Below are 13371 nucleotides of genomic sequence, written 5' to 3' on the forward strand. Positions count from 1 at the left end.
TTAAGCTGTCTCGTTGAAAATTAAATAATATGATATGTCTGCTTTACCTCTGCTTGAAATTTGTATCAAAAATTAAAATGAAAATTAAATTTTATTTTTTTTATTTATTTATCAGTGACCAACTTCAGGTTAATTGCCATCAAACAAACTTCAATAATGATAATTACGTCATGTTTTTGCCACTTTACTGTCTTTGTTTTCATCAAGTATAAGAGAGAATTCGATATGTTGTGATAAATGCCATTCAAGTTTTTTAAAATTTACTATTTAGTTTTCCACATTTTCAACAATTTCTCATGTGTATTTGTTATTGTAAAATTAGGAGAAGCAAAGAAGTTGCCCATGTAAGTACACCAAAATTGTTTTTCTACTCTGTGATGCATATGTTAATAATTTCTTTAACTGTTTTACCAAGTTACCTAGCTAATTGACCACATATAACGTTGTAATAAGGTGAATTAATTATAGCCTAATTATTATATGATTGGTAAAAGGTTTAATTAGCAATTTCGACTCTATACCTAACGAAATTTTATCCCAAATAGTCATTAGCATATTAGGTGGACCTATATCACTTAAATCGTCATCAAAATTAATGTTTAGGCAGCCGAAATTATCAGAAATTTGATTAGATTTAAGCTGTACTGACGGAATTTTTGAAATACCTAATAGAAAGTGAAACATTCTAAAAGAGGTGATAATTTTATGTGTCTAGAATTTGTTGTTTGTCTTCATTTAAAACATGACTAAGCAACTCGATCATATTTAGCATGTTTCTAACGAATTTGAATGAATCTATTAATTATTTTTAGTCAATGCTAGACAACAAGAATCGTTTGCCAGAGGATATTAAAACTGTAAAATTGTGGCGAATCCTACCAGGTGAATTACTTTCGGCAATGTAAACCTTACGTATATGCGTGATAAGAAGGTCTAAATTCCAGCATGTTTAGCGAATAGATTTACGTATATAGTACACTTTAGAAAAGTAACTTGTCATGCCTTCCAGTGGCGTACCACCGAGGAATATATTAGAATCACAAATTATTTCTTTCCGATTTTTAAATCACATTTTTTGCAATTATTCGCCATCGAACAATTGACATTGTTCTTATCTTGTTCTAATCAGACTTTTTATCTATTTTTAACTAGGTATTAATAAAGTATACTTAACTTTAAACAAGGTATTTAGTAAGTTAAAGTCGCGAATATTTCACATACCTTTTGATTTATTATTTATTAAACAGTATAGGATTTTTGGCTCAACTTGTACACTAATTTATATATATACTTTTTAAAAAAAAATTACAGTTTTTTCTACTCACGGTATAACAACAAATGTATACCAATTTGATTATTTTTAATAGAAACACTTAAAGACTTTTTGCAAATTTTATTAAAACTGGTTTGCCTATCCTTGACCTACGCTACTGGAAACAGCGAAGGCTACTTTAAGTGCTAGCGAAAAAAAAACGATATATTTTATATATAATTTTCTGCTAGTCATCTGGTATAATAAATGTTTGTACCAGCACAGGAGATTGACTGGTCGGTGGTATAGGTTAATAATTTTTAGATCCTCAACAACTCTGAACGCTTCGCAGAATGAACCACTTTTTTGCGAATACAATTCTTTGGAATCACTTCGATGGTAGAAAATTCCCCAGTCCGTAGATAATATATACGTACACATACATACCTTATTGTTCTTGATATTTGATATTTCTAGATTATCTCATACTATATAATTACTTGCATTTTTTAAATATCTATAGCAACTTCGAAATCCTTGATATTTCGTAGTCTTTTTCTTTAAAATTCAAGTATTTGGCAATATTTAATGGTCCAATATACTAATATACGTTTTTTTTTATTAATATCAGCAATCAGTCTCTTTAAAAGATTAAAATTTTAACAGAATAATGCCTTGTTTATATTTTTTTCCCTTGTTTTATCATCTGTCGCATATATAGGATGGCCAAGTGTTCTGAAAAAGCTCCATATCTGTTTTTCTATTTGAGATTTTCACTCGTAAAAATGTAGGATGATTTAAACATATTTTTGCACAAAAGTTATCATTTTTTTTATCGAAATGAAACCATTTTTTGAATCATCAATTGAAAAGAAAGTTTTAAAATAGCGAATTCGTTGTAAGTTTCAATTAAATATTTCTTTTTAATAGTGTCGTTTTGAAGATACGGTATTTTTGTAATGGGAATTTTATAGTAGGTACCTCCTGAAAAAATACCCTGTATTTTCCGCATTTTCAACAAAAAAGATTGGATTGAAATCCCAATTAGAAAATTTGATTCACCGTGCATATAATCTTTCTGAATAAAATTGTTTTTTTATATTCTCGTTTTGGCAGTACATAAAACCAAATTCGGTGTGAGGAAAATTATTTTTTGGATTATTTTGATTGATAAATAAATATATATACGTCGATGTTAAACAATTTGTGAAAGTCATCACACGTTGTAGAATAATTGTATTGGTTTCGCGGAGCGTTCATTCGTAATCAAACTGTTGAATTGTGAGGGTTTTTGTGTCTTAATATGTTCCTGTAGTGTGTATATTCTTTTTAAATTAACCTGTGAGCCATGGGTCTGCTCAAAATACCCCTATCTCTGTAAGTAGATTAATTTCAACTTTGTTTATTCGAGAAATATATAAGCTTTTTCAAGTTCAATTAATTAAATATGTAGTTTACATTAGCGTAACTCTGGGGGGCTTGGGGATGAGCCCAGGGGAGGCCTAGGGCTTTTGTTTTTTAAAAAATGAAGAATAATTAAAAAAAACACATGAATATACTCTATCAATAAATTTCATAGACTTGGTTATCAAATCCGTGTTCCCGTAGATTAAGTACCTAGAAATTTTGTAAAAAAAATTGAACACATCAAAATAATATTAACTAAACAAAACTAGAAAACCTCATTTTTACTACATCACAAGCAAATAAAAATTAATCCGTAGCCAAGTGTCATAATTCAAGATTTGTCTTGGGGGTGCCCCTCAGTAATGGGGGGGGGCACCCCCGGGCACCCTTGTAGTTACTCCAATGGTAGTTTAGCAAAATTATACTCAACAAATTCTACTATACAAGGTAAATTTAATAGCTTGTACAATAGAAAACCGAGTTTTTATTAATGATATTTTTTATCTTTCCGAAAAATATAAGTACGTTACACGGCAAAATTCGTTTGGAATTATGTATTAGACAAATATTTAATCGTTTTAATGAGTTGGTATATTATTCAATGATTTGATGTACCTACGAAGTCGTTCCGTATACGGATATGAGGCAAATTTACGATTTTCTTGTTACTAATTAGAACAAAAAACCAAACGAATAAATTAAACTAATCGTCCGGTTATACAAGGTGTCTTTAAAATTAGTGCAAGTATTGTAAGTAGTGCACTCATCGTCAAGAAAAACGGGCACTAAAATACGAACTTAAAATTTTGATGTATTTTAAATTTTAATATAATTTTTTCTAGGAGGCCGATTTTGATGATTTTTTAAGCAATATGTAGCTATATTATTTGGTATCCCTTTCTAAATTAGAAATGAATGTTTTCATGTGTCTCATGTTTGTTCATTGTCAAAATGTTGTTATTTTGGAGAAAGTTTGAAACACCGGCGGCATGAGTTTAATGTACAAATTACAAAAAAAATGTTAGTGTCTTCTTCAAAAGCGAATATCTTCAACAAAAACAAAGCTATTAAGATGAACTAAAAAACAAATTATCGAGAAAGGGTGCATCTAGATGATAAGATTTATAAATTGTTTGCTGTCTTAACATATTTTACAGGGTGTTTCCTTTTTTCAAAATATCAACATTTTGTTGCCCCTCGTATAATTAACTTTCATTTTTAATTTAGAACTAAGAAGTCAGATAATTTAGCTACAGATTGTTTAAAACATCATCAAAATCGGCCCACCAGAACAAAATATATTAAATTTAAAATACCTACGTCAAAATGTTAAGTTGAATGTAACGTTGCAGTTTATTTAATGTTTTGTAGCGAATTTAATGTTTTTTTCTGGGTCTCTGGTAGATTGATAATGGAGGGAGACGAAGACTCGACGGGCTACAGCAGCTGGAGCAAGCCGGCATCTGGTTGCGCCAGGAGCGCAGGTAGCCAAAGCAGCGCTACAAGCGATTTCGTCGACATGAGTTTTATGATGATCGACTATATCAAAGATGCCATGAAGGTAATTTTTTTATAATTGATTCTTTTTAATATTTTATGTAAATAAAATAACTAGAACTGCTAACCTATGTATAAGTGGAATTAATGAAATACTTGTAACTTTCTGTGTTGCTTAACTATGAATGATTTATTTTTATCAAATAGTTACTAAATAAAAGAGACCATTATTATTATTATTATTATTTATTTGTTTTTTTTTAATAATTTCTAATTATTCCTGAATCATATCTAATATAAAGCAGTTCTACATCCTAGGCTATGGACATGATGCGCAGTCATCAAATGCTGACAGATGTCACGCTGGAAGTGGGCTCCGAGTGTTACCACGCCCACAGGGTGGTGTTGGCAGCTGCCAGCCCTTATTTCAAGGTAATAATTCTTAATTTTGTACTGGGTATTATATTACAGAAGATTTATTTTTTTAGGCCATGTTTACAGGAGGTTTGAAGGAGTGCGAAATGAGCCGCGTGAAATTGCAAGGTATTTCCCCCACAGCCATGCACAAACTGATCAATTTCATGTACAAGGGCCGTATAACGGTGACAGATAACACGGTCTGTCAGTTGTTACCGGCGGCAACAATGTTACAGGTAAATTAAAACAATACGAGTGTGTTTAATTATGAAAATATGACGTTTTAAAGTATCTTTTGTTTGTTTTCTAGGTACCGAATGTTATTCAAGCCTGCTGTGACTTCCTAGAAAGACAACTGGATCCCAGCAACGCCATCGGCATAGCTCACTTTGCCGAACAACACGGCTGTTTAGAACTGTCAAAAAAAGCCAACCAGTACATCGAGAGGCGCTTTGTTCAGGTACTTATAATAATTACATTTTTCTTGTATACATATGTCGGTTCAAAATAAACGAATGTTTATGTCTACTATGATTCTTCCTTTTAGATTTGCCAAGAGGAGGAATTTTTGCAACTCAACGGTCATCAGCTGATTCAGTTGATCAGAAAGGACGAGTTGAACGTGCAGGACGAACAAGACGTCTACAATGCCGTACTCAAGTGGGTTAAATACGACGAGAACAACAGGCACGGCAAAATGCAGGATATCTTGGCCGCCGTCAGATGTCAGTTTTTACCGCCGAAATTTTTAAACGATCAAATCCACAAGTGCGACGTTATCAAGAAAACGCCAGAGTGCAAAGAATATTTAGCAAAAATTTTTAAGGTATGTAGTTACTTAATTTTTTTTAGTTTATTTTTATTTTCAGTACATTTATTGTTGTGAGTATAGTCTGTTCAACTAGACAAGCGACGATTATATCCAAAAATTGACATATGAAAACATTTTATCTTTGAATTAAAGTGACAGACCATAGACAAACTAACAAAAGCAAGACGCGTCAACGCTGTACTGCAAAACGGCAACAAGTTTGATAAGAGTTTATTACCGCGCTTGCGTCAACTGGCCTTTTAGACGAGGACGGTTTACTTATGGATTGTGTATTTTGTAGTAGTCTTTTAGACGAGAATGTTTTACTTATGGATTGGTAAAATTAACAAAATCGGACATTTTCCCCTTGCGGTTTTTGAGCAATAGGGGTGTTTTTTTTAAACTGTACTACAACAAAATAATTAGACGCAAATTGTACCATAGAACATTCGCCTCATAAGTTCGCCGAATGAATTGTTTTTATAAGTTTACCGGACTTCTACCGTGGTTTTCAAAAAGTTTGTTTTACAGTAAATTGACCTGTATGAAAGTTGTTTATAATAAATGGACAAGCAACTTTTCCTCTTGAATTTTTTTTGTAGCTTGATTATTTTTGGAGATAGCGTCCAGTTCATGAACTGGAACTGGTAGTTTTCAATGTTACTCTTTTTTCAGCAAATTCACCCTAGGAAACTCGTTCGAAAGAAAATATACCTTTGCCTTATAAACTTTTTTTGTAACTTGACTATTTTTGAAGCCAACGCCAGATCCATCACACAAAACAAGACGATACTAATAAAAAAAATTATAATAATCGTTCACTTGATGAATTCCATGTTTCGTTTTGTGGAAATAAATACATATCATAGGGAAGTTTACGTATAATTTTAATATCTACACCTTTAAGTTGGTAAATTTGTAGAACTAAACAAAAATTATGAAACTACCCCAATTTGTTCATGAACTGGACGCTATCTCCAAAAATAATGAAGCTACAAAAAAATCATGAGGAAAAGTTGCTTGTCCATTTATTATGAACAACTTTCATAAGGGTCAATTTGCTGTAAAACAAACTTTTTGAAAACCACCCCAAAGGGCTCATGAAACGGCCGCTAAGTCCGGAAATAATAAACTTATAAAAAAAATAATTAGTCGAGCTTATAGAGAATGTTCTTTTTGCGTCTAATTATTTTGTTGTAGTACTCACAAAAACCACCCCTATTGCTCAAAGACCGCAAGGGGAAAATTTCCGATTTTGTTTATTTTACACTCAGAAGACAGTCGCTGACAAACTCTGAAAAAATCCAGCTTGCCCGTAATTTTTTTTTCAAATGACAATTTTATTGGATAAACAAGTAATCGTTAAATTCCTTTCGATATTTCTTTAGGACTTGACGTTACACGTGAGAACGGCCGTGAAAGAACGTACCCCCGACATCCCGCGCGTCATCTACGTGGCCGGCGGGTACTACAAGCAGTCCCTGGACATCCTGGAGGGTTTCAACATCGACAACAAGACGTGGATCAAGCTGGACCGGCTCATAGTGCCCCGCTCAGGGTTGGGCTGCGCCTTTCTCAAGGGCCATTTCTACGCGGTCGGCGGCAGAAACAACACGCCGGGCAACAGCTACGATTCCGACTGGGTGGACAGGTACAACCCTTTGTTGGACGAGTGGATGCCCTGTCACCCCATGTCCTGTCCGAGGAATAGGGTGGGGGTGGCCGTTATGGACGGATTACTGTACGCCGTGGGAGGTGGGGAGTGTACCAAGTACCATAACAGCGTGGAGTGGTAAGTAAGGTTTCTGTATTATTAGTTTTTGTAAGGGGGGTGTTCTTTGATCTGTCCAATTTTGGCATTGATAAAAAAATACATGCTTTTTCTTTTTCCTTTGAATCAGTACAGAAAAATACATCTAGATTTCCCTCATCCTGTAATATAGTGTGTTTTAATATGGTGGTCCGAATTGTATTTGGAAAACTTCTGCAGACAAAAATAAGTAAAAAAGTTTGTATAAATGTATGTCCTAAAATGCTTAATTTCGGAGATACAGGGTGTAGAAGTTTCATTCAGAAAAACCCGAAATAAAAATGAAACTTCTACACCTTGTATCTCTGAAAGAAGCATTTTAGGACATATATTTATAAATAGTTTTTACTTACTTTTATCTGCCGAATCTACTGCCGGGGTTCCCGGATACAATTTGGACCACCCTGTATAGTATTCTTAATTTTGAAACGGACCAACTTATTATAAAAATATTTGTGTTTTAAAATCCTGCTTAAATATCTGGCCACCCTGTATACAACAGCATCTGAAAGAAAAACTATTAAAAAAATAGTTCTAACAGATAATTTTCAAAAAGAAAATAATATAATTATTGATAGTATTAAAAATAACAGTTTGTATAAAAGAATTTTTGTTTTTTTACTGTAACTTCTTGTCACTGTTGGTTAGTTTGTTAGTTTTAGGAGTTGTCTTTGTCGAAAATGCTTATTGCACTGTTTTTTTCTGTTAGTTACGACCCCGAAATGGACAAGTGGACGATAGTCAAGCCGATGCACTATCCTCGACTGGCGGTAGGCGTGGCAGTTGTCAACAGGCTGCTGTACGCCATCGGTGGCTTCGACGGTACCATCAGGCACTGTTCTGCCGAGTGTTACCATCCGGAAAACGACGAATGGACCATGATACCACCCATGCACACTGAACGTAGCGGGGCAGGTATTCATTTATATTTTTTCCCTTTTAATTTCTTTATCTAACAAAATAACAATAAATCTCGTTTGTAGTAAACTTTTTTGGTTCTTCCTGTATCAATAACTAGGTTAATTATTTTTTCTTTACGAATGTAGGCGTGTGTGCGATGGACAAATACATTTACGTGATAGGCGGTTACAATGGTAGACAGTTGAACACTGTGGAAAGGTACGACACTGAGCATCAAGTGTGGGAGTTTCTGTCAAGTATGAAGATTTCCAGAAGCGCACTTAGTGTCACAGTGTTGGATGGCAGGATATATGCTATGGGTAAGAAAAGCTTCCTTAAGAAAGTACTTGTTTCTTTTTTTTGGTTTATTTTTAATTGTTTTTTTTTGTGAGATTGTTTATTATTAATCATAGGAAATAAAATTGTTATAATTAATTTTCTAGGTGGGTATGATGGGCAACAATTTCTCAACGACGTTGAAATATACGACCCAACAATAGACACATGGTCAGAAGGAACGCCTCTCACATCAGGTTAGTTTTTTTCTTCATATTTTAGCTTTTTTTTCAGTTTGTTAGTTTTTTTTTCTTCACTTTTTTATCTTTAGTTACTAGCTTTTGTTATTTTTTTTCTTTCCATTTTTCAGAATGTTTCATTCAGTGGCGATGCTGTTAGAAATCATTTAAATACAATTTCAAAGAAATAATATTTTGTAGTATGATAATTTTTGTGCTAAGCACTTTACTAATGTTTGGACGGATTTTTTTTTCTTGCAAAAAATATTGCATCCTGATAAAAATTAAAAAAAAAGTTAACAAATTTAGTAAAATAAAATTACACTAAATCACCACAATACACCAAAACACTTTTACTTTTACACTGGACGCGCGTTTCGTTAACCATGTTAGCATCATCAGCAGATGATTATAAACTAAAGTACAATCTACAAGTTGAGCGTTTATATACTCGCCCAGTAGGTACCGAGTGGGCGGGGCAAAATCTAGCCAACCGAGTCAGAGCCAACTAAGTGTAACAGTTAATTTCCGCCACTAGAGTAGTAGGAACAAAGAACTTGAAGGAATTGGACCGTTGACTCTGTTCATACTATCTTTACATTTATTAATTCTGATGCTTTCATATGCATCTAATTGCCTGTAATTTGAGACTTGTTTAATTAATTTTAAATTATTAAGATCTATACAATGTTCTTTATGAACAATATGTTCGGCAACGCAAGATTTATCCGGTTTACCATATCTTATCTGAGCTAAATGTTCTTTAAATCTAGTTAATATTGATTTTCTAGTTTGCCCAACATATTTCTGATTACAATCTTTACAAGAAATTTCATAAATACCCGACCTTTCCAGTGGAGGTGTTTTATCCTTTGGATTACCTAATAATTGTTGTAATTTATTATTAGCACTATACACAAGTTTATAATTTACATTCTTCAAAATTCCTTTTAGACCACGGGATAACTCTCTATCAAACGGCATCGAAAAATATTTAGACGTGTCTTTCTCCACTTGAAAAGTCGAATTTTCAGAAATCATTAACCTATACCTACGTTTTCTAATTAATTTATCAACTAGTGAAGGAGAATATCCATTACACTCAGCTACATTCCTAATGTAATCTCTTTCTATTTCATATCTTTCTTTGGAAAGTGGGAAACTAAGTTATCTATGAACTAGGAAATTTAAACTAGCCATTTTATGTTCAACACTATGATGTGATTCATTAGGAATATATCTGCGTGTGGTCGTATTTTTCCTATAGATATTAAATTCCAGGCAATTATTAATATTTCTAATAACTCATACATCTAGAAATGGTAATCTGTCGTTGTTCTCAATTTCATGCGTAAATTTAATGGAAGGAAACGATTATTTAACTTAGAAATAAAATTATCTATGATGTCTGATGTGTGTCAAAAACAGCAAAAAAATATCATCCACATACCTAAACCATACTCTTGGAAAATACTCAAACTGATTCTTAGCCTCCACTTCAAACCTTCTCATGAATAAATTAGCCAAAAATGGAGACAATGGATTACCCATTGCTGTACCTTCCCGCTGTTCAAAAAAGTTGTTATTAAACTGAAAACAATTTTGTTTCATACATAACGATGTAAGCTCAATATATTCAATCACAGTTTTGTTGTCAGGACCATTTGCGTTCAGTAATTCCTTCAAGTAGCCCAAAGTATGTGGAATTGGAACACTTGGGAACAACGAAGATACATCAAAGGAGACCAAAATTTCACCTTCATGCAATGTTATATCTTTAATTTTGTTAATGAATTTAATATTATTTTTAACTGAGAAAGAAGGTTCATGAACAGGTAAATTTTCGAACTCCCTTGATAACCATTTTGCCAAATTATAAGTCGGAGAACCTACAGCCGAAACAATTGGGCGCACAGACTTGTCCGGTTTATGAATTTTTGGCAAAGCATACAATTTTGGTAATGAGGGATTGGATACTTGCAATTTCCTCTTTAAAGAAAGAATCAATAAATAATTAGTAACAAGCACATAGTTTTTGTAAAACTGTTAGTGTTAGCAGAATTTTTATAGAAGCTCTAATAATAGACGTTTTTTTACGGGTTTTTAAAGGTAAAAATCTATCTAAATTAGGTTATTCACATGTAAATTCCTTGCTCTTTTGACATATTCTACAGGGCGTTTCCCTGTTGCAGGTCGTTCAGGGCACGCGAGCGCAGTCTGTTATAATTGCGGCGGTCAAGATAGAGGAGGCCTGGCCATGGAGACGGATTCCGGTCTGAGTTGTACCGCAGCACCGGTACTTCCCTGTAACCCCTCCACGTCGAACGGATAGAACAGTGACTCGATGACGGGTGATGACGTTTCACCTAGAGCACAACCACAAAAAATCGAAAAGTCCCTCCAGGAAGGAAATCGTGGATAGTCGCTGCGTGGGGGAAGTACAGAAAAACGAAGATTCCCAGGGAGGATCTTTGGTAAAAAGCTAGTTGTCTGTGATAGAATGACGTTTGCGTTTGGTTATTTGTTTTTTTTGTGGCAACGATATACGGTATGTCCCCGGACTGTTTAAAAGAGGAAAACCGTTTTTATGACCTAAAGACAATTCGGGGACATACTTTAGAGGTTTCAGTAATTTAAAAAACGTTGCATTTAGGACGTAGTAACACGTGACAATCGTACGGAGTCCAACAAAAAACCTGTGATCTGAATTATTAGGATTTGTTTTTTTTTAAATACTTTTTACTGTATCGAAATCTAACAATAAAGGAAAACATTCCGAAGGAAAAGACTCAAAATAGGTTTCGTGTAAGTTCTGGTAACGGCGTCAATTTTAGTTAGGTTATAAATAGATACAGTGTGATCAATAAAAACGTCAAAAACAATCTACAAACTTTTAGTTGATATTTTTTGCGTACAGTGTGCTCAGCTGAAGAATATACGATGTGATAATTGTATTTAATTTTCGGTGATAAAATTAAAAAACTTAATAAAAAGAAAAAAATCTTTTCCCTGCCTTTCCATCATACATTTTTTGTTTCTTCTGTTTAAATTTTGAGTTCTACCCAAAATAAATATTATTATTAAAATAGCCAAACATAGTGATATAAATGCAAATATCGTTTTTACAAGATTATTTCATAGTTAACAGCATTTTTAGCCTGTAAAAAAACTATTTTTTACAGATTTTTTTTTCTTTTAGATGCCCGTCCATAGTTTTTTTTAATTCAAAAAGTATTGATTTTTCTGTCATTTTTATGATTGTTTGGTTATAAAGATATATTCTCTCGCAGGACATACTATATATACTCCTATTTATATTGGTCACACTATCGTCGATACACTGTTAGTAATGCAAATGCTAAAAAAAAAATAAAATGAAATAATTTTCGTTTAAAATAATACTATTTGGCTTTTAAATAAACTACGCAAACTTTTTGAAAATAAAAATGGTAAAAAGTACTCATTAAAATAGTGATTAAAATTTTGTTGTATTACTAACGGCGATTTTTCAATACCCTAATAAGTTAAAATCAATTATTTTATTCTAAGAAAATACCAGTTTTGTACATATTATAATTAATATACAATAATATAGGATAAAACAAGGACAGGAGTTTATTACAATAAATAAACTATTAAAAAAGTGTTTTTTTTCTAGTTTTTTGTAAGCTATGTTATCTGAGATAACAAATAAGAATTTGTACAGTTTATAGTAAAGTCTTTTTTGGACTGCCCTCTTTTTTTTGTATAATTGTATAATTTATTATCCAGAAGTGTGCTATGGTACATTATTTTTTATCTAGAACTACTTTACAGTGAATTTATTACACTTGGAATAATATACAGCTTTTTTCATAGAACACAAATTTATTTTAAAAAAGAACATTCCTTTAGATTTAATAGAACTTACAAATATTCTGAAATAATCTGATTTAGAAAAAAATTCGTAGTTCTAGATAAAAAATTGTTACTTTTTTTAGTTATTTAACGCATTTATTTATTGATCTACTAGTGCCATCGTATTTTATCTCACACGATAAAAAGATGCATATCTTCCATTAATTTTAAGTAATTATTCTAGTGTATAGTTTGTTTAGGCTATTGTGACGGTTTTTTTCTGTAAATCTGTGTTTATTTCGATTTTGATGTTGATCTGTCGAAGGTTTTTTAGTATCCAGTATTTTTTATGTCAATAAATAAATCATTCCAAATGAATATATTTTGAAGTTTTTTTTATTTCCTCGACCCTTTTAGAACTAGAATGTAGAATGAGTGGGAGGGGGTTAATAATCTGGTGATCAATAAATCAATAAACCAATAAATCAATAAATTATTTATTGTCAAATCAATAAATCGAGAGAGAGAGATTAATAAATCAATAAATCGATAGAAAGAGAGAGAATCGAAGAGAAAGAGAGAGAAAGAGAGCGAGAGAGAAAGAGAAAGAAAGAGGATAGAGATAGAGAGAGAGAGAGAAAGAGAGACAGATTAATAAATCAATAAATAGAGAGAGAGAGAGAGAGAGATTAATAAATCAATAAATCGATAGAAAGAGAGAGAAAGAGAGCGAGAGAGAAAGAGAAAAAAGGGGATAGAGATAGAGAGAGAGAGAGAGAGATAAATCGATAAATCGATAAATCAATAAATCAATAAATCAATAAATCAATAAATCGATAAATCGATAAATCGACAAATCGATAAATCGATAAATCAATAAATCAATAAATCAAAAATCAATAAATCGATAAACCAATAAATCAAT

The 13371-nt window shown here is 32.4% G+C and overlaps 1 protein-coding gene across 5 annotated transcripts; it reads left to right on the forward strand.

Moving 5' to 3' along the window:
• The first annotated feature begins 176 nt into the window (after positions 1-176).
• On the forward strand, positions 177-10988 carry LOC115880498 (kelch-like ECH-associated protein 1). 5 transcript variants are annotated; one of them, XM_030897711.1, is made up of 11 exons: positions 178-344; positions 4031-4220; positions 4475-4588; positions 4645-4809; positions 4884-5033; positions 5121-5399; positions 6773-7176; positions 7904-8109; positions 8241-8414; positions 8538-8627; positions 10802-10988. In XM_030897711.1, the coding sequence occupies exons 1-11, from the start codon at positions 238-240 to the stop codon at positions 10939-10941; spliced, it is 2019 nt and encodes a 672-aa protein (XP_030753571.1). In that variant the 5' UTR covers positions 178-237; the 3' UTR covers positions 10942-10988. The 5 variants fall into 5 exon arrangements, with proteins under 5 accessions (XP_030753575.1, XP_030753571.1, XP_030753572.1 ...); XM_030897712.1 differs by having other exon boundaries at positions 179-344; positions 4064-4220; XM_030897714.1 differs by lacking the exon at positions 178-344 and adding an exon at positions 2493-2629 and having other exon boundaries at positions 4064-4220; positions 4462-4588.
• Positions 10989-13371: the final 2383 nt, after the last annotated feature.

The sequence above is a fragment of the Sitophilus oryzae genome, unplaced genomic scaffold, assembly GCF_002938485.1.
Source record: "Sitophilus oryzae breed Bouriz unplaced genomic scaffold, Soryzae_2.0 scaffold_1625_pilon_pilon, whole genome shotgun sequence".
Lineage (NCBI taxonomy): Eukaryota > Metazoa > Arthropoda > Insecta > Coleoptera > Curculionidae > Sitophilus > Sitophilus oryzae.